At 37.5% G+C, this 22765-nt stretch overlaps 1 protein-coding gene across 1 annotated transcript in view; it reads left to right on the top strand.

The window, feature by feature from the left end:
* The window catches only part of MACC1 (MET transcriptional regulator MACC1), a 34370-nt gene that overhangs the window by 6141 nt on the left and 5464 nt on the right, over window positions 1-22765 (top strand). Inside the window, exons 2-4 of the mRNA XM_053999829.1 lie at window positions 13163-13277; window positions 15395-17433; window positions 19839-20027. Of these exons, the coding sequence (XP_053855804.1) occupies window positions 13163-13277; window positions 15395-17433; window positions 19839-20027 (2343 nt within the window). The remainder of the gene's footprint in view (window positions 1-13162; window positions 13278-15394; window positions 17434-19838; window positions 20028-22765) is intronic.

The raw sequence follows: 22765 nt of genomic DNA, 5'->3' as shown, positions 1-22765 counted from the left end.
AGCTAGTTCTACCAGAATATCAATGAAAAAGTAAAAGAAAACCCTGATTTGAGCCCCAACACAATATAAACACAAGCTCTCAGGCTCAGAATTGGATTTTTTTTTTAACATTTACAGTTCAATAAAAAGTTTTACAATCACACAATTTGTCCACAATAAAAGCTAGGTAAAATTCTATGGCCTTGATTCTTCATAAGAAGAGGAAAGATGATGGTTTTCTTGTTTTTTTTTTTTTTTTTTTTTGCTTTGAAATCTATCAATAAATCTAATTTAGCGATTCTGAAATTATCATAACCATAGGATTTTCCAGATTTCTATGGTGGTGCCAAAAGCTGTGTCTTGCCACAGATAGGCCTATGAGGCTGAAAAACCTAAATGTTTCCTAGGTGGCAAATCACGTCTCTCCTAATATGGAGAAAGTACAGAAAAAGCTCACTCTGTTTCCCTGTAGGCAGGAGGTTCACTTATGGATTATGAGTTAAATCTCAGGTTTTTTAAAATGCTGATCTCTAAAGAACTCTAAAATTAAATTACTTGTGTGGATGCTAGTGATTCAACATACTGAATGATGATGATAGACATTGACTTACCATTTAAAAATATTGCTAAAATCAGAAATTTGAGATGAATCTGCACTGTAAAATAAAATGATCTGAACCAGTTTTCACAGCAGAGCCAACGGTTTAGTTACATTTATCAAGACTGTTGGGGCATAACATCATTTTTTCTTTTGTGGACTAAAATCTCCTGAAGTTCTGAATATTAGAACTTGCACCATCTTAGACAAATATCTTCTTATGTTCTCATTTATGACCTTCTGTGTGATACTTTTCACTTCTGGTGGATGTGACATAGCTGTATAATAGCTAACAGAAAAACACCACATTATAGAAGGTGTTTAGATCATAGTGATTCAAGTTTTGAGCAAAACATATTTCTATTTTTTACAGATGAAGGAACCTATACAAATACAACCCTGGGAGGAGTTGACCTAAACTTAACTTCATGCTGGCCAACATTTGAACCATGCACCTCCAAGAATAGTTTCCAAATTAAAGTTTACATGAGGTTTTGGAAGCAGAATATATTTAATTTGAGTATCAGTTTATATACTTCATGCTTTTCTTTCCCCTTCTGTATTAGACAACACTTTGTTGGAGAATCTTGTGTTCTGCAAATATCTGCTTGTCATCATCAGTGACCTGAAATATAGATGAATAATTGCCATAAAAGGGAGGCTGAAAAACACATTCAATAAATTGCACAATCAGGATTACATGTGTCTGTAGGATAGAGATAAAACAAATAACAGGAGTCTCCTGTCTCATTACAGGCAAGGAAAAATGCCTTAAGCAAAGTTACTTGGTGTCATGCACAAAAGTGCACATCAAGGTGTGTGCTTGACTTGCTATTTGTAAGCTAAATGTTAAAAGGATGTTTATGATATTTAGGACATCATGACACTTGTATACTTTAATCAAGGAACCACTAGCAGTGATGGCAAGGATATATGTGCAATGGTAGGAATGAGCTGATTAACCTAAACAGACTTTCAACTGCACTGTAAATATAATGTGCATGCTCTGTAGAAAAAAAATAAAATACAACACAAAATAACAAATTTGGTTAGGAAAAACTGAACGATGGAATTTTGCATATAAGGTTCTGCAGTATTTCACATAAGAAAACACACCTTTTGAACCTTATTATATTGAGGTGTAGGAGCTAGTTAAAGGTGTAAAACTCAAGACTTGATGCCAAGGAGGTGAGATGGGTAAGGGAATGCTTTGTTCATCAAAGTCAGTGACCTTATGAAGGGCTGTGAATTCTTCCTCCCACATTGTGGTACAAATGGAGCAAGGGCAGTAAACTTACGAAGGTGAGACCAGAAAAAGTTTTTCTTCAGGGCTGGTATTTGGAAGGTGTTCCTGAATAGGCTGAATTCTCTGAGCTAACCCATGGCAGGTGCCTTCAGGTTCCTAACTAGGAAAATCAAAGCACTAAAAAGCTACTGTGAGGTCTGGATTTTAGTTTATTTTACTTGTAACCTTGTATTTGGTCCATTTCTGTCTAAAGCAAAGGCTGCTCTGCTGTTACTGATCAGATTGAAACAGGCCAGCTAGAAAAATTCTAGCTTCCTAGAAACATAGATCCCAAAAGAAACAGCCTGTGCTGGTTTCTGTAGGGGCTTTGTGCCCTGGGCTGTTTAGTGGTATTTGAGATGGATGTCTGTTCCTTTCAACCTGCTGTAGCCAATGTATGGGACACTGTTGGTAGTTTTCTCCAGCAGGGAGAGATCATCCTCCCCTCCTGCAAGCCAGGCTGTCAGAAAAAAAAACTCAAGACATCACATGAAAATTTCATTTTCCAAGTAGTACTTGTGAAATTAATGTGGTTTTGCAGGATGTTTAAATATCCTAGTGGTCTCAAATAAATTTTCTGTAATTTCTGTAGTCTGACATTAGCCTATAGGGCAGTTTCACTTTGTATACCAGATGTTTATTTTTTCTAGTGAGTGGAGCATCATATGGCTACAGAAGTGGGTTTAGATGATAAATGCCACCCATGTTTTTTTTTTTTTTTTTGTGTAGGAAGCCAGTGTAATCACAGAGCTTCAGCTTTTTCAAAGATTTAATAGTATAAAATATTGAACTTGCTTAGTCTTTATAAAATTGAAATGCAAGCATGCTCAGTGTCTGTGAATGGTGATGCAAAACAGAGGATTGAAACTAGTACTGTCACAAGGTTTAGGAGTTGCTGGTTCTTTCACCAGTTTTCTTGGTGAAAATTAATTTTCTTCTTGTAAAAGTTCTTGGAAAAAGGCAAGAATGCTTGGAGTTGTGGATTCATTTTTGTTTAGGGTTTGGGTTTTTGTTTTGGTTTGGTTTGGGGTTTTTGGTTTGGTTTTTTATTTGTTTGTTTGGGTTTTAATTGTTTTGTTTTGTTTGGTTTTTATTTATTGGAAGGAGGAAAGGAGACAGACCAAAGGGGAAGCTGGACATAACATACTGTATAAATGCTGTGATTCTATCTAAGAGTTACTAATCTACAGCTTTTCACTTCCGCTGAAAAGGCAATAACTTCAACTGTGGTGAAAAATGGTAAAGCTTGCTGAGACAGAAAAATTGAAATAAAAGTCTGGACAGATATTTTGAACTGATGAAGTATAATCAACTGCATTTCTGAATCATTGTCTTGAGATTTTCTGCAGGGGTGCCTGAGAAACTCAATTTGGGAATTTAATAAGTTTGCTTTCAGTCCTAATTTCTAAGCAATTTGTGACTACATCTCTTCAGACATTGCTTTTAGTTCAGGATGTCAGCCAGATTTTTTAGGACAAATGAAATTTTTTCTGCAACTAAACTGACTATTTTTTGCATGTAAAAGTATGAAATTTATGATAATTTATGGGTTGGTTTGGGGTTTTTTTTTTTTTGCCCTTTGACATGTGACTGGAGAGTCTTTTATGTTATAGAGCTTGAGCCACTGACATCCTCATTTTCTGTCCTATGCTTATTCCCTCAAAATCTCTAACAGAGTGTCATAGCCAGTGAACCTGTGTGGAGATAGGGAAGGAAATAAGAAAGAAGGAAGCAACAACTTTATGCCTTCTTTCTCTTTGCACCACTGCCATATTAAATGCAGAGAAGAAATAACATTAAGTTATTATTAACATTAAGCTTTCTTCATGGCAAATGGTATGGTAAAATATTATAGAGCTGTGTGGGACAGATTCCTTGCATCATTAGGCACCCATGAGTGTATAGTGCCAGGTCAGACTATTCCTGAGCAATTAGAACTCTCTCAGCTGCTTCATCAAATTTTGCCCTCACTGATGTTGGCTCAGAAGGAAGAGCGGGAACCAGTGGGAAGGTAGGGTGCCTGTAGCAACCTGATGGACAGGGATGTCAGGAAAAGCAAGTTGGAGCTCTGCTGTTGCTTTTGGAGGGAATAGGGACAATGTGAGATAAAAGTCAGCACAGGGATGCCTGGGCTAATGTGGTATACAATTGTACAAACATTTCACTGATTAATTTTGGATATCAGCCAATTGTCTGGTGAGAACCTCATGAGTGGCTTCTGTGTCTGAGTTGTTCAGGGAACCAGGACAAAAGAATACACAGCCTTAAGATGCTTCCAGTGGGTAATACTATCAATCGCACTATAATAGTGTGGTTTTCCTGGGTGGGAAAACTGGCTTTCCACAGAGGTACTGCATCTAGGCTAATGGTGTGCATCACCAGAAGGAGAACTGCTGCTGAAAATACAGTTGGATACATGGTGCAGTGAAGAGAATGAAGATGATTAAAAAATATAGGGATGGGAGGAAGAAGAGACCTGGAACAATTATTTCTTACACTTCTTGCTTCCACTTCTGTAAAGAGAAATTTGTTGAAGAGTGACTGTAACTGCTGCATAAAAATGGATGAGATTGAACATGTTATTCTGCTTATTATACAAAACATTAACAACTAAAAGTATAGATGTCCACCTCTAAACAGGGAGGAATAGACAGTTCAATGAATGATCCTGTAAAGCAGCTAGATTTAAAAACTAAATTTAGACACATAAAGGCATGCAATTTATTGGAAACTTGTTGCCTCAAATCTTCCCGAAGTTGATTGCTCCTTCAGAAGAAGATCCCCAGAAATTTTGTGATCCCCAGTTCATTCTGTGATAATGAACACTATATTTAATTTTTTTTCTTAATAGAATCACTGTCATTTTGGTTCTAAAACTACCAGCAATACTGAAAGTAGCAGTTCCTCATTTGCATAGTTAGGACTTCTTCCTTTTTCCTCTGAAATGTGAAGTCTTCTGTAATTAGAGATGGATCATTAAATGGGACCTGATATTGCATGGCAGTTTATCTTTCTCTGACTTCATTTTCGTTAGTGGATATTTACCATTTTAGAATCAAACTGACAGTCATATTATTTCAGTGAAAGTATTCAGTTAACAATACTATTAAGAGTAGTAGTTGAGAGTATGGTTCAGAGGTTGAAATGTCCTTAATTAGTAGAGAAACTATCCATTTAAACATGTATCCTATTTGATAGAAATAATTGGGCCTTTTCTTGTCAAGAGCATGAGTGATTGTTATGTAAAGGGAGAGTCTGCAGTATAATGAGAGGTGCTGTTTTTGGCTTTTAGAGAACAAAATACATTTTAATGAACTCCTCTCCCGTCTTCCCTTCAAAATTACATTGTCAAAAATAACTTTAAAATATTGGCAGGTGTAACTTAATGGACAGCTCAGACTATTATTAACAACACAGGCACAAATGTTTTAAATGCAATGATGTCTCACTTCTGGAGAAAAGATCCAACCAAACTTGGGGAACTGTAATTGCCATAAAAAGCAACAAAGAAAAGTTCCCTTTCTGCCATTTAACTTGGAAGTTGTCTCTGTGATTAAGACTCCCTCTCTGATGATCTTTTTGCCATGTTCCTGAAGTGTCAAGGATTATTAAACAAGTTCTTCAGTCGAAAGAGATCAAAACACACAAAAACAGGTAACAGCCTTTCCTTGCGAATATTACTGTGATCTATCAAACATACTATTAGTGCTGGTACATGTTCCCTGTGTCTGTTATGTGGTCAGTCAAGTAGAGCAAAATGTAGTTTGTGGATGCATTGAAGAATGATTATGCTTGCAGTTATTAACTCTCTGAACTAACCTCTAATTATAACCAGAGGAATTCTTGTCAAATGGATTTACTTTCTTCTACTATATTTAATATAATTATTTTTCCCAAATGAGTAGTTGCCTGTTTTATTAATTTTTTCCATGTTGAGCTGATCACATGTCACACTTTTCCCATTGTTTCTGCCATCTCAGTATTTGTCTTCCTTTATAATTCCCAAGAGAAATGGAACAACTGATTGAGATGTATCTCCCCTCTTCACCATGCCATTCTTGCCCTACACAACTGGGGTAGCTTTTTCGCTAGTTTATACATTTTGAAAACTTGCCTGAGATAGTTTAAACCTTGCAAAGGAAATTCTTCATGTGTATTAATATGTTAATTCATTTTCTGCTTGGGATGTGTGTTGGGGTTTTTTTGTCCCCACTCCAAGTTAACCAACATCAAACCAAAGTGTTCCATGTGAAAAGGTCCACCTGACAGTATAGACTTTCTGACATGTTTTTCCTTTGTGCTGAGGCAGAATTCTATGCACTCATGGAAAGAAGCTTTTCTAGTACCTCATCTCATCAAAAGCACAGCATATTGTAGTGTCCCCCTATATCCTTCTCTGGGCACTCACCTCAATTTGCTGAAACTAGGACAGCAGAAGCCTAAGGGCACCTTTTATATGCCTGGATATCAAGTTCAATTTCCTGCAAGGCTCTTATTGCATATTTTGCTCATGCATCTTTAATCTACACCTGTCCAAAATAAAGTGTCACTATCCAGGCAGCACACTGACAGGCAATTTAGTTCCACAGCTGGATGTTCAAGACTGGATCCTGCCATAGTGTCAGCTACATCACTTTGTCATATCATTCCTAAACTGAAATAGCAGAAAAACCATCCTACATATTTGCAACATAGCCAGATGATTTGGGTGCTCAAAGTCTGCTGTTAATATTAATTACAATAATAATTTCAAGAGCTTTAAGAGCTATGAGCAACTAAAACACTGGTCTTTCTCTGTGGGTGATTTCCTTGATGTATTCTGCTTTACTCTGATGCAGTGAAGAGAGCACAGCTTTTGCAGGATTTTTTTATCACATCACTGGGTCAGATGAGACGTTTAAGTGCTGAAAGTCCCTGCCTGTGCTCAGCCCTTAAATTTGAAAGTAATTATTTCTATGAAACATGTAACTCAGAAGTGCCTGATTGCCAGTTTCTATGGAAGAACTGAAGAATTACTTCACTACTTGACCTGGGTTTGATTGTCTGGAAAGTAGATCCTTTGCTTGTTTTCTGGCTGGAAAGTAGATGTGCTATTTTCTATATATAACTGGAAAAGCTGGAAGAGTGTTGGCGGAATCAAGTCTTTGGGACAGAGGAAGGATTTTTTTTCTTTTTGGTCATACCCCAGTGACTCTGAGGCATGCAAAGGATTTCAGCCTGTGCTACCACTACTTATATCCCCCACCACTGCTTCCTTCCCTCAAAGACCTCAGCTCATGTCTATCCTGCACAGAGCTGACTTGTGGCATTAACAGACTCAGACATGAGCCCTTCCCAGGGAAGGACATAATAAATACTATGCAGGATTGGGAGTGCTCTCTATGCCAAGCTAGTGGGCAGATGTCTCAGCCTTTATCTCCACTTGTCACTGACAAGCAAGCTGCTCAGTTAAAGACCCAATGTAATTCCCGCAAGCAGCCTGGATGTGAGAAAAAGTCTAGCTTAGTGGAAAGAGAAGAAATCAGGGTAATGAAATATAGAGTACTTTGGAGGTATCATGTACTTAAAAACCTGTGATCACAGCTATAGTTCACAGGGATATAAATAGCTAACAGATTTTGAGAATCCTGGTAGCTCCCACTTCTCTAGGTTGATTAAAAACGTTGATAGCTGAGGTTTCTGTGTCATCTAGCAAACATTAAAAGTACCTAAGGAAAAGCAGCAGAATGTGGTAGATACAGCCTTTGCTTTGCTCTGCAATGTTTAATGCATTAATTATGGTGACATTGAAACACTTGTGGCTCCTAGAAACAGAAATTTTATTTTGCAATGAAACTTCTAAATTAAAGGTGTTCCTTACAGAGTACTTTCAATATCCACTTTGGAGGAACAGCTGTTGGCTTCAGTCAGTAGTACAATATTACAATACTTGTAGTATTATAATGTCTGTGAACCAAACGTTGCTTCACAGAACCACCAAAAGTGAAGAAACTCACCATGCTTCCAAAGCATGCACATGTATACATACTAAGTGAGAATTCAGTGTGATTTTTTAACTATTGTTTTTGTAGGTGTAAGGACATCCATAGAAGAACTAGGCTAATAAACTTGCAATGTTTTCTCTGTTCATGAAAAAGAAAAAATACTGCAATTTCATAGTGAAAAGTTGGATCCTTTAAGTAATTTGTTAGTGAGATCTTTATTTTCCATTTCCTATTCTTGAAGAAGTTATTAAGTAATGTATGTAGAAGACAACAAATTTCTTTTTTCCTGAGGCCTAAGTGAAACTGTGGAGTATTTCAGAGTCGTAACTAAAATCTAAAAGATAACATCAAAACTTAACTACACAATCCTGAGGCTTTTGGAAAGCAATATTCCCAAATGTGAAGGTTATAACTGAAAATAAACACTCTACTACTTATGCTTATGACAAGCTGTTTTAGAAGTGTAGATGTGTGGAAGGGAAGGAAGGATATTTGCCTTGTGGAGGGAGTGTGTACAGTATAGCTATTTTTGTTTGCATAGCATTCCCCAAACAGGCTGAAAAGCAGTCAGTTGTGGGTTGTGCAGACCTGAGCAGAGACTATAAAAACCCACCTGCAAAATAGTGGAAATGTACTGAGAGGATGACCCACTTCAATTCCCATTTTTGTTGTGCTGAGAGTACCTGCTCTACCCTTTAGCTCCAGCTCAGGTGAAGCAGTATAAAAGTGATTGTGCCAGTTCCAAGCAGCCATGCAGACAAATGTTGGGTCTGCAGAAAGTCTAAGCCCTGGATCCAATGTGAATGTGTCTGCTGCTTCCACAGGGTGATAAATTTTCAGAACAATGAAAAAGTAGGTACCAAACTTGGCAACTGTTTAACAGCAGCGCAAACTAGTAGATATATCTATTGAAAATTCCTTTCTATAATTACAGTCAAAATGCCAAGTTATTGGGTCATACTAAATCATTAATGTTTCTGCGGAACATTAAAAGCCAATTTTATCTCTCTTATAAGTGAGATACAGATACATTTCCTTGACTGCCTCACATGCAGCAGACTGAAATAAGTCAAAGGCTTCCTCACTTCAGCTGAATGTTCCATTTGCTGTGCTGTACTGCCACTGCTTACAGTACAGCTCTGTCATCAAAGATTAGTAACTTGGGTCCAAGAGCCTCTCATTGAACTATGAGCTGCATAAAGCTGTTCTAGGCCTCAAGAGCAAGGGACAGTTAAAATATGGCTTATTACTGTAGCTAATGATTGCTCAAAAATATATCAGTCTGCTGAGAACGGGCAGTGGTTTGGTGATGTGGAGTCCTTCTGGCATACTCCCTCTTCTGTGTATTGCTGTCTCTTTAGAATTCCTTTTCTTCTCTCTATATAATAGAATTTAAATAATTCAGTATACTCAGTATTTGGTTAGATGAGGAGCATTTTATTTAACATTATGATGCATTTATATTTCTCCTTTTTCAGAAAGAAACTTGAAAGTCTAACATACTTCCTACATAAGTAGGAAGTAATTTTCCCCCATGTAACCCAAAAATGAGCCTGAGGGATGAGACACATCACCAACATCTGTGTCTGTTCCTTGATCTGTCACTGCTAATGCATGGACTTCATCCTTGACACAAAGGCCATGAATCTTTTTGAATTAGGGTAGCATCGTCTGTGTGGGGAACATGTAGAAGTCCATGGAGAAACATGGCCACAGGAGAGCTCTATTCTTAACAAACTTGCTTTTGAAGAAGGATTAAGGTAGAATGGAATATAAATTGCTAGTGTTTTGCTCTGGGATGTTGATACTTAAAAAACACAATGGAATGTGTTCTTTCTTATTTTTGAAGGCAAAGGCAGTGGGAACGTGTTTGCCTTTGGGCTTTTCTTATTTTCTTCATTACCACTGTTTTAGACACAGCAGGATATGTTTTTTTTGGTAGTGAGACTAGGAAAAAAAACAAGGTGCACTTGAATCTTGAAAAACCTGGAAGAAATTTCTGGAGTCATTTTATGCAGCAAAAATGCTGTCTGCAGCAAATCTGTCTCCTGACTTCTGTGAAACTGAACTTTCTGCCCAAGAATTTCTTCTTCTAGGGTATCTAGAGCATTTTTCTTCCTCTATAACAGTGCTGCCAGCAGTGCTCTGGGTCCTGAGTTACATGCTCTTATGGGTTAAGCAATCCCTAGCAGAAGGTACCTGGCAAACTGTTGCTTGCCCTCAAAAAAATGCCACATCGCTCAGCAGTCACTCAGGTTCACTCAGTGGTCACCTCCACAGCTGATCTCTTTCCAACTTCTTCACTTTTTCACTCCCTCCTGACTTCCCACTGTGAATTGACGTGCCATCAGTCAAATAATTCCTTGCACCATTAAACACGTGTCAGTTTACATCTTTCTTGTTCACTTGCTACAGCAAATGAAAAGCTTGGTCTCTGGTTCTTCATCCTCTTTTTGCAGCGAAAGCTTTTTATACCTTTCCCTTTCAATGTTGATCAGTATGCCTGTTTATCCCATATGCATACACCTCACTTCTCTTGTGAATGATTGTTCTTCAGAATTTGTTCAGGTAAGTTCCTAGTTAATAGGTTTGTGCTATCAAAAGTTTAATTTGGGATGCTATTTTATCACAGAAAGTATTCATGGAAAAGGGTAAGCATTTGGTTTTCTTATTTTCTTAGTCTCATAGAAAGAAACTGGGGCTTTAGCCATTCTCAGCACTCAGGCTGGAACAGAGAAGAGGTGGGACCTGACCCTGGTGTCAGCTGATCTAACCCTGTGCAGGAGGCACATTGCCCAGTACCAGGGGTGTGGGTACAGCTTGTCCCTAGCATTTCCCACATCCCTTGACATGCTGGCCAAAAGCGGTCCTCTTTTGCCCAGGAATGTTTATATCTCCCCCTTCTCTCATCCTCTGCTTGGCTGGCCTGAAGACATGCCTCAATCACAGGGATCCCTCATCATCTTGTCATACCAAGAAATGCTTTCATGGGGGTGGAGGATTATTTTTGAAAGTGGTTTTCCTTTTTCAGTATCTGTCTTTTCTATCTCCATGCCAGGCTAGTGATGAACATTTTGAGGAATTCCCAGAGAGAACATTAAGGAAATGGTTTATTCTATTTGCAGAAGTCCTTATTTTGTTTAAAAAACTTCCACATGCAGTCTTTTGTCATGTCTCTTTCAATATAATACCCCTGTGTAAAGGGATTGTTTTTCTTTCTCTCTTCCTTTCTTCTTCTCCCTTCTCCATGGATTTCCTATTTTAGCCTCTTGTGTCCTTTCATCATCCTTATTTACTGCCTCCTACTTTATGCAGCTACTGAAATAATTGTAGGTGTTTTAACTATTTGGAGAACTCTTAAATTCACATGTGAATTGTCAGTAAGTTGTCAGTCAGAGATTCGTGCTGGCAACAAGTACACTGGTACTGTAAAATGAAGACTTACTTTTTGTAAATTTTTTGAGATTTTAGACTATAGATACCTTATGCTGGCATGATTAAACCTCCACAGTGTGTATGTAGAAGCCAAAGATCATTATCTTGCATGTTTATACAATGTGTTCAGTTCTTGAGATGCAGCAGCAAAGCAAAAAGCATTTCCTTTGAAGAAGTCTGTATATGTTATCAAATAGCCTCACTTAGAGACAGAAGAAACAGTGATATCTTTATACAGATGAGGAATGCCAGATCTTGGAATTAATAGTGTTGGGACTAAGGAGGCATTTTAGTTTCCAATTTTGTTCTGGTGGGGTAGTAGTAGCAGAAGCCAGAATGTATTGGCATTGGAGGCTAGCTTTACCAACTAACTAAAATCAGGACTCCAAAGGCAAAATAAAAGAGGTTTCTGGTAACAAAGGAAACTGAAAATCTATACAGCCCTTGGAGGTGCTGGGTGACTGTTGAGCTTTGTCTTGCATGCTGCTTGTGCACCAACCAGCACCTGAACAGACTGCCATTAGCTGAAGGTACCTCTTGTGGTAAGAGCACCACAAGAGTAAGTGTGGGAAGTTGTGTAAGTAAGTTGTAGGTAAGTTGTGTAAGTACCAATTTACATTTGCAAGAGAAAAAATGGATCTCTTAAACCATGGCACTGGGCAATGAAAACAAACAGCTGGCTTCAGCTTTCTGCAGTAATGCTTGGATATAAAGTATGCTTCCTTTTCCCATAACTCACCTACTGGAACTGGAACTGAAAATTTCTTTTCCTTACAGCCACAGCAAAAGCAGACCAAATAAATTTTTTCTTTATTTTAAATGTGATAAAAAGAGATCTACTTAGACTGCAATGTTTGCTGCAGTAGTAACAGGCTGCAATATTTCAGGCTCCCAAACAAAGCTATTGTATCCCATGTATGGACCCAAAAAGGTTCTGGTATCTGTTGATCATCAGCATTTATATCTTATTACATATAGGATGCGTGAGAGAATTCTGGGAAAGTCACTAGATGATGTCTTGCTTTTTAGCACTAACTTGAAGAGCTTTTCTGTAAAAAAGATCTCACATCTTTTATTTCCTCCAGCTTCTGTTCCTGGGATACAGTAATTTCAGCATGTAGGATACTAAATGCTCACTTGAAACTTCTGTAATTCCTCTTTCTTTAGGAGACACATCAATTCCTGTTTTCTTCAGCATTAGGTAATGCACCTTGAGAGGCTCATCTTTCTGTTGCTTGCCTCAAAGAGACTGCATCAAAATGAAACAGAACTTCTTGTAGCCAGAACAAGGAAGAAGAGAGACCTGGATATCCTCTCTTAGGCCGTTGCTATGATGGTGTAGTCTCTAAGGAAGGATACTTTAAGTCATTCTTGGACTGACTAGAAGGAAATCTAACCTGATCTTCTTTCAGGGAGGAATATAAGAAGAATAATAAAGCAAAAAGTGTTAAAAATACTTTCTATTAATTGGCATAGAAAGTAACAGATACAGATCTTCCCCTTTAATAATTCTACTCAAACTTATCTGAAAATAGGAGGTAGGATGTCTATTTTATTTTTTAAAAAATATTTTATTCAAGACCTGAATGGATGTCACTGTGTAGTTGGCTCAGTTCCAATTACAAGATTAATTTTGTGAGTTATTTGATTTCACTGTGGGCTGGGGTATCACATTATACTGCTGCCAGGTTTGATGCACATACAGTCGTAAGACTCAGGATTGTGATGCTCTTGGGCAGAGTTCATAAATTTACTCATCATCTAACCTTCACTTTTTTTTTTCATGTCACACTAGAGGAGCAAGCTCAATTATTCTTCAACAGTTTCCACTTTTTCAAATTGCATACTTGCTGATATTATATATGCTTAACTGTCTTCTAGGAGGAAAATTCTTCCAGTAGTGGAACAGATTCCCTAAGCAGTGGAGAGATTCCACGAAGCCGGTCAGAGGGGACTTTGATTGATGTGGATGACCAGACACCTTCAGACAGCTACAGTATGGCTCTTCTGCTATTTTCTGTTCTAAGGCTCTCCAGCTAAAGTCTTTAGTTCTGCAAAACTCTGGGTCAGGCAGGTTGGGAGGAAGAGTTGAAATCTTTAATGTTACATTAACAAATGCTACTTAGAGTAAGTTTACTGGGCATCAAGGTGGGGAAGAGAAGAGGAAGTTCTTAGCCAAACTAGATATATTTAGGGTTTTAACAACATGAAGGCAGGGTAATTTTGAAGGTAGCTCAATTTAAAAACTGGAGTCTTAGCAAAGTTTATTTAATCTCCTTGCTATTTTAACCCCGAAGCTGAGAAAATTTTGCCCTCCACAAGGCAGGCATTCTCTTAGCTTCTTGTCCAGTAGCAGATATAACAGCAAGTCTGACACCTGCTGTGTAAGTTGTGGAGCAGGAATTATTTCTTTGCTGACATGCTGCACCCCAGTAATTGTATTGTTGTGCTTTCTCATGCTCTTGGCATGATAAAGCATCTGTCCTAGTGACTCAGGCTTTGACAGAGTTTTCTGCTCATATTTTTCCTGTAGAAACATGTCCTTTAGGATGGGGAAAAAACCCAAACAAAACCCTCATATTTATTTTGGGCTTAATTAATCTGTATTTTTAATATGCAATACTGATCTGATTATAATAACATCACAGCACAAGGAAAGATTTTGGCCTATGGGCAGAGACAAAAGAACTTTCCAGTGGTGCTTGAGCAACATGTCTCCCTCTGGTGACCCTGGTTAAGACAAAGTGCAGGAGGAAAAGGAGGTTGCCCCTCGGCTCAATACCCCTGGAAGCTCACCTGGAAGGCTCTTGTCAAGACAATGTTAGAGCTTTGTAGATAGGCAGCTGGCAAACAGGTAAATTCCTGGTTCTTGGTTCTTCCAAACTGGGATCTTTCTGGAACCGTGGGAAGACATCATGGTTTTGGCTTTTTATTACAACTTGAAAAAGGAAACAAAAAGAGAAGTACCAATATTTAATTTTTTTTTTTCTTTTTGTGGCTGTATGCACTGTCATGCTTGCATTTGAGCAGTATAGAGTAACCTTGGAAATGGAAAGTACTATGGAAGGTGTAATAATGTAAGCTATAGCTTGTTGCATCCTGGGTTGCATTGTCGCAATAGATATCATGAAAAAATATAGAAATAATGTCTTTTCTCTCTAAAATTTAAACTCTGCAAGAATATATAAAGAAGGGATGGTATAGCCTCTATATATAGGAAAAAAAAAAAGGCAAAATGAAGTAATAGAAACCCTTAGTATAAAAAGTTGCAGATATTCCATTGCAAGAAGGGTGAGTTGCAATCAACTGTAAACCAGCTTCTCTGAGCAATTGCTGATATAAAATGTAAGGATGTTTCTTCTTCAGAAAAAATAATTATTACTTCTATTAATGAGTATTTTTATTAGAAAACATATATAAATATCACTTATGCAACAAGATTTGTCTATGTAAATGCAATCTCAGAAAATTAGTAGTCACACAAACATTTCTCTCCAAACTTCATGTTGCACAAGGTCTCATAAATTATATCAATGATTGTTTTCTAATGGAAAGCTAGTATAACAAATTCCACACACATGCAGATAAATTGTAAGAGCGCTGTTATCAATTAAATGCACATGCACTAGCATGAAAAGGAATCTTGAATAATTCATTTATCAGTACAGTCTGCAGTGTTTGAAAAATGAAACTAGTTGTTTAATCTTTGCAAAGAGACAGACACAAAGGAAAGAAGTTCACAGCATTTTGTAAGAGGCCAAAGATTAATGGAATATAATGGTTTGAACTTATGGAACTTTATCATGCTCAATGCCAATTAATAATCATACTAGTTGATAATGATCAATGCCTCAAAGAAGTCGCTTTACAATCTTCAACACCAATTTGTTATTCAGCACTAATTTGTTAGCAGTCTTTCTGTTAAGTAAGATTCTTAATTAAATCAACTTTGATAATGTTTAAAAACCTGAAGGAGAAATACAGAAACTATCTATGTGCATTTGAGGAAGAAAATTTAGTCACCTCTTAGTTTAACAAACTATCAGTTGGACATGACTGGAACATCTCAAGTCTCTCTGCTTCAGGAAATGCTTCTTTTTTTCTTTTAAACAGATGCCAATGAAAGTAAACTGGATTTGGATATTGACTGGCCTGGCATATTCAAACATGCTCAATCTGTTTCCAAGACTAATCCTTTCTGGAATGAACTGTCAGGATCCAACCCTTTTGTACATGACATAGCTGCTTCCAATAGAAATGAAAATAATAAGCGTCTTTCCATTTTAAAGGAAAAACCTTATTTGTTCTCTAAAATTTCAAGCAATAGGGACTCTTTGGATTCCTCAGGTGATGAGCTAGATATTGACTGTCTCCTAAGAAAGAATTCAGCAAGAAGATCTGGACGATCCAAGAGTGTCTCTGACTTCCTGGATATAGTTGATAACCAAAGATTTAATCCTCACAAGACAGCGCCTCAAAAAACTACATCTTCCAATATGACATGGCTTCAGAATGACCGTGAAGCCTACAAGATGGCTTGGCTGAGCCACCGACAGCTCACCCGGTCCTGCCTGGATTTAGAAGCCATGAGCCACAGCCCTGGGTGGGCACAAACACAAGCTACAGACATTCATGTAGTTTGTAAACTGGATCATGAAGGGGGCTCAGTACAGCTACCTGATTCAGATATCAACATTCATGTCCCTGTGGGTCATGTGTTACCAGGAGAATTCCAAGAAGTTGGTTTAAAGGCTATTCTTAACCCTCCATTGTCATGCAACAATGAGCTGTCCAGCACAGTAAGTCCTCTGATAGAACTTACGCTGAGCAACCTCAACACGAGCGAAGCCATTTTCCTAGAAGTGAAAGTTGCAGCTAAAGTGAAGAATGATCCACTCAGCCAAGTTATGAGTGATATTGTGTGCTTTTTTAGTCTCAACAAAGAAGGACCTTTTAAGAAGCTAGACAATTGCTATATTTATCAAGATACCATACAAGTGAAGCTAACAGACCTAAGTCATGTGATGTATGCAGTGATTGCTGTACAAGCAAGCAAAATCCAGTCTCCAGCCACTAATGTGTGGGACTATGTCCATAGAACAGTCTCAGTTGGAATTTATGGTCCCAAATATATTCATCCATCTTTTACAGCAGTTTTTACAGTCTTTGGTCATAACTATGTTCCAGGAAAACTCACGATTTGTGATATTAAAAAAGGGGGGAAGAGTATGCCTCCTGTGGTGTTTCAGCTGTGGGGAAAGCATACATTTCTGCTTGAAAAACCACAAGACCTAAATATTTCTTTGATATCCTGTGATCCAGACTTTCAAGTAAAAAAGGAAGATCAAAGCAAAAATATTAAAAAGGAGGAGTTGAAAAGTGGTGAAATGGTCCGCCAACAATTCCTGTTTTCTATGCTTGGATGCAGGGAGATGCATTTCTTTGTTTTCCTTGTTCAGATTAAAATCTTGAAAAGTAGCCAAGTAACACAGTTCCATGTTACGACTCCTGATCCAGCTCCAAAATTAAGTGGAATTATTAATAGGCCAAAGCACCTACAAAACCGCAAAGAAATCAAGTCTGCACCATGGCTTTTGATACCAACAATAAAATATCCCAAGTTTCAAGACAAAACTTTGAGTGTCAATACTTATGGAGTGGCTTTGAAAACTGTGTTGCGACAGAATAAGATTGACTATTTGTTGGAATATTTTAAAGGAGACACAATAGCATTGCTTGGTGAAGATAAAGTTAAAGCCATTGGACAAACTAAAGTGAAAGAGTGGTATGTGGGTGTTCTCAGAAGAAAGATTGGTCTTGTACATTGCAAAAACATTAAAGTGATTTCTAAAGAACAAGCTATGGACACTGCTGATAGTGAGCTAACAACCAGGAATCTTGTTGAACAAATTGCATTGCCGTTCAAAAAACTGACTTATATCTACTCGGTAGTTCTGTCTACAGTATCAGAGAGTGTTTATGACTGGAGAGCTTTAGCTGAGGTGTTGGGATATTCACATATGTCTTTGGATGACTTTAATGAGGCACATATTGATAAAGAATCAGAAAGAGTTGCACATGTTGTGAAAAAGATGAAGCAAGACTGCCATGCTAACAAAAAAAAAAGACTATTTCTTTATGAACTCATTGTTGTAAGTATTGCATGAGCTAACTGGCTTGTTGGGAATGTATTGCCAAGAAACTACTCATTAGTAATGTAGGAACAAGAAAACATGATTCTGTATCCTTGCAGGATCTTTAAAAACCTGAATATATTACTAAAAGTTGTAGACACCAACAGGTGGAAAATACATCCAAACTCTCATGAAGGAAAATACTTTGATATTAATTAATTCTGAACAGGCTTGTGTTAATGCTCCATGAACTGTGTTCATTTGGTAGGTTGACTAAGATGACTTTTTTCATTTTTAAATAGCCATGATTGAAACTGTTTTGTCATTTGTCTTGGTAAATTGCTTTCCTGAGAAATTCACATTCCTGTTGTGAAGTATTAAGTAACATTACTATACTGTGGGAATTCCACTATACATACATTGATATAGATAGGTATCATCTATATGTCATAGATATATATGAGTCATATGTTTAAAAGGGACATCTTGATCCAAATGTTGAGGGCAAGATTTTCTATCCACACCTTACAACTTCATAGTCAATGCTGTAGTGGCCTAAGAAGGATATTGCAAGTATTTCAGTATGTAATTTCATGGACCTCATTTGTAAGCCATTGGACAACTTCTATGTGACTAAATACTGCCAAATATGAATCAAAAGTTTATTCTAATTACTTCCAGGTAATAAGTGGCACTATTAACAACACTAATTTACTTACTGATCTGTGTGCAAATTAGTTTGAAATTAATGGTCACTTAATACTCTCCTTGGCTCTGACAGAAAAGTTGACCAACCTGTTAAGGGACAGAAGATAATTAAATTTCTGATATGAAAATAAAATATTACAAAAATGAATGTTTAAAAACTCACATTGTAGCTATTCATCTAAAGCCTTTTCACTATCCTGAACTGTAAACCTCAACTGAGTTTACTTCTCAAAACTAGTCTGTCCCCTTTGAAGTGTTGACAGAAATTTCAGCAGGATTCAGAAAGTTTTGGCAGCAGTGGCCACTCAAATTCTTAAAAGCACATCAAACTCAGTGGAATAAAACTGAGCCGTTATGAAGTACAAAGTCTGTCTCTCTTTACAAAAAGGAGAGGGGGTCCTAAATGTGAAAATTGTCCAAACTTTTAACTGAACACAGTGAAACACAGTTCATTACAAAACAGGCAAAAAGTAGGGCATAATTAGATTAAGCTTATAGAATCATAGAATGGTTTGGGTTGGAAAGGACCTTAAAGATCATCTCATTCCAACCACCCTGTCATGGGCAGAACACCTTTCACTAGCCCAGGTTGCTCAATGTCCTGTTTTGTGAGATTTGTGTATTTTTGCTAGAAAGTGACAATACAGGTCCTTTTCTTTGTAGAGCTAGATATAAATCTAGATGTCATCCATGTAATTTTTGGGTAGAATTTTCAGTTACTTCTTTTAAGAAACCTCCATTTTTTGTGTTTTATAGGGTTCTTGCTTATCAGAGCAAACACAAACTGAACAACTTTGTCTCCAGTTTAGGGGAATTTTGTGCAATACACTGTAGTCAGCTTCTCACTACTCTGTCTACCAAAGTTCTATTGTTTGCTGTGAGGATTTTATTGGTAAATACTTTAAAATTAAATCACACGTATGTCTGATTTCTGCAGAAATGCTTGGCATTTCAGTAAAAATCAGTATCTAAAAACCAAAAAATTTCTGTATCTTGCTCTTGATCCTTCCTTGAAAACCTCAACAGTTTCAGTGGAATATTTTGGTATTAATGTGAGGAGAAGGAAAAAAAATCCAACATTTATTTTTCCCATTAGCTTTTATCCAAACAAATAAAGAAAGAAGTATGCAACATATCTACATTTCAAGGTTTTACTTGTTCAACTATTTTAATTTGAGTGTCATTAAATGCTGTTTTGGCAAGGAGGAGGGAAAGGTTTCATGTTTGCATTTCTCCTTAGTGGTCAAAAAATTGTTAGTTTTGTGGGAGGAGTAAATCAAAAGGTGCTGGCCAATGTGATCAGTGATTTTCCATATAAAACCCTAGATTAAGGACCACATCTTAGTATAATAGTGCTCTAACTTAATTTTCAAGTTTCATGTCATACTTCTAAGAAGCTAATTTTTTTTTGTCCCAAATATTTTTGTTGGACAAGTATGGTTTCTTTCAGGATCTGTAAGCTTGGCAGGACCCACTTGACACTGGAATGCTGAAGCAGCTGAATGCCAGCTTGATATTTTTCCTTAAGCTCATGGGCATTTTTCCTCTAAAAGCGTTGGCATTTTGTAGGAAAAAACCCACATATTTGTAAGAGCTCAAAAGTAAAAAAAGTCTTCCTGTTTATGTAGAAAGGCAGAATAGTGCTATAAAATTAAATTTAAATGTTCTGTTTGTAATTACTGGTGAAGGATCACTAATGAAAATCATTGTTGCAGGCACTTTTGAAAATAGATTGCCAGGGATTAGTGGCACGTCTTACCCAGGACACCATCATCTTGACTGCAGCTGTCAAGCTTGGCAAAAGTTGGCGGGAGCTTGCGGAGAAGTTAGCCCGCCTCACAAAGCAGCAAATAGAGGCTTATGAAGTGCCCCACCATGGGAAAAATGGAGCAGTAGCTCTGGAGGTAAGGGGCTGGTGTAACACTGCATGCACATTTCCTCCTCTGCACAAACACAGCCAGGGACCTTCCTTCTTCCTGGTTTTGCAGGCTTCTTTCCTTTTGCACTGTCCACTAAAGGTCTCAGTTCCTGTCTTGAGCTTCAGGGCTAGGTTCAATCATTTTTTGTTGTCCTGGCCACTTGTTAACCTCACTCGCACCTCTGCTGTCATTTCAGACAAAGCGAGGAGGACCAGCCAGTGCTTGCAGGAGCCACTTCTAATCACACTCTGTACAGCTTTTGCTTTCCACAAAAAGGAAAAAAGGAAGCTGACTTCTATCATTAATACTTTTCTGTGCCAGTGTAACACTTTTTATCATTTAGCTTAAGAAGCATGAGAAGAGGTTGGAAGCCCTGACACCAATTTCACTTCTGATGTATGAATGTGGCAAATCTATGCTTTAAGCTTATAGTTTTTCAGGTAGATCATTATATATATATATATTTTTTCCTTTATAAAGCATTTTTTCTTGTACAGAAGTTTGAGCTTTGTATAAAAGTCAGTTTATCCTCTCAGATGTATTTTAGTGCATTTAAATCTAAGGAGCAATTTTGGTGCCTAATTAAATCTCTAGTGCCATTTGAGGTGACGAGAGATACTCGTGGCATCCATGCAATGTCAGACATGCCACAAGACTTGGGGTGGACACTTGCTGACCTGAGGGTCAGACTCTGCTCCTGGCATACCTTTGCCTGGGCTACCAGGTTACTTCTTGCCCTTCTCTCCTCTAACACCAAAGCATGCAGTAGCTCCATTCTTTCCCACAGAGTTATGTGCCAATGACTTCTAGGTTCCAGACTGGTTTTTACTCTGAAAATCCCTTTTTTTATGAGCATTGCTGAATGATCTTTCTGACTTGAGAGCTTACATTCAGGCTTGACTCTCCCTCTGCCTATGCCATCATGTCCTGATTATTGCAGGTAATGTACATGATCCAGACTGCATTCCCTTTCTCTCACCTCTTAGTGCCAAAGGAATTGCTATTTCCTATTCACAGGTTCACAACTACTCAAGATAATTTTTTCTTACTTTTTCTATTTCCCTGTAGCTGATTCTACTTATTCCCTGCAAATCTTTCCTTTCCATTCCTTTCCACTGTCTAAAACAGTGCATCTGTCATCTTGTTTTCATCTGCTTGGTGATAAGTATCAAGATATTTCTGCTCTAATAATGAACTACTACCTGCTATTCCTTTTGAATGCTCTGCCCTCTCTTCCCAGTCAATATTTGATCAAAATTGTATGTGTTTACTCATGTGCTTCTGTACTTTTCAACAAAATTGTCTCCATAATTGTTGTTTGCAATCACTGTCTCCTTCTCAGATCCAGTTTTTCTCTTTGAGCTATTTTGTATATTTTTTTTCTTTTCTGGGTACTTCAGTCTGGATGCACCTTCCTCCAATTTTTTCTCATAAAATTATCAGCCTTTCCAATCCCATGTCTACTCTCTTGGTTTTTTTCTTTTTTACTGTTAGGCAGTGGCTTGTCTGATTTCCTACACTTTTGTTCTAGATACTAAGCTTTCGGTGTTTGGCTAACAAACCCCCAGCTTTCTACAGAAGGAATTATTGACATGAACAATATATAGCTCTGCTGGTCTCCATGTTATTTGGGAATGTTTCCCCTTTGCTGATAGACAGTAGAAATAAAACAATCTTATATCTGTTTTTCCAGCATCATGCTTATTTATTTTTATATTAAGAAAATTTTTAAACACTTTGCTTTGAATGGGTTTTGATTTTCCATGAAGCCTACCTTCTACCTCATACACCCTACTAATTTGTTTTCAAGAGTTTTTTTTTTTGTATTATTTTTATGGCAAACCACCCAGACAATTCTCTGCCTTTCAGTGACAATGTCTACTGAAAAAACATAGTGCATTCAAATTCATCATAATTAAAAGCCCATAATACAGTGCACTCTATTTTTTCAGAGAACATTCAATAAGCAATCAAAGATCAGAATTTTGCTGTATTTCTGTGTCATTTCTCAAAGATTATAGTGTACCTATGGGGGATTTATTGGTTTTGGGTGAACTTTTTAATTGTGCTTGTCCACATCATTGTGAGTTCAAAGCACAAGGCTTCTAGAACTGTTGTCTTGTGGGATCACTCAGTACCCTCAATGTCCTCTGAATCTAACCTAAATTTCAGTACTTTCTAGTGAAGATCAGTGCTTTCTTCTGACCTCTAACTTTTTTACTGATAGTAGTTTTTTGCCTTAAAACCTGAACTCCAGCAAAGCTGGGGGAGGTTAATAAAATTTGACTAGTTATTGAGGATTATATGAAAGTATTAACTAGTTCATTCCCCACCAAGGATTGATTGGTTAAAAAATGTTTCTGCTTTTAGACTTCATATTTTTCTTGGTGGAAGAAATCTTCTTGCAGATGGTCACAGAGGCAACTTGAGGTACCTACAATTGGTGCATAGATTATGAAGTGTTTTTAATCAGTAAATTCCAAATCACTTTGCAGTGGATATAGGTGTCATTTTTGTGTACTTAGCAGAGAGAGTAGGAAAGAGGGAAGACTCATGCACATAGCTGAGATGAGACTTGACCAGGATGCTGCAATGATTTAATATTTTGCCCGAGATTCTGTTTTGATACAATTCAGGAGTTTTGAACGCAATTCAGTTCACCCATTGCATTAGAGTACGTGGCTGAGGAGAAGAATCTGCCTTAGAACCGCTGCTCTGTTTGC

This window comes from Vidua macroura, chromosome 1 (genome assembly GCF_024509145.1).
Source record: "Vidua macroura isolate BioBank_ID:100142 chromosome 1, ASM2450914v1, whole genome shotgun sequence".
Taxonomy (NCBI): Eukaryota; Metazoa; Chordata; class Aves; order Passeriformes; family Viduidae; genus Vidua; species Vidua macroura.
The sequence above is the reverse complement of the archived record's forward strand: the minus strand, read 5'-3'. Positions and strand labels throughout refer to the sequence as shown.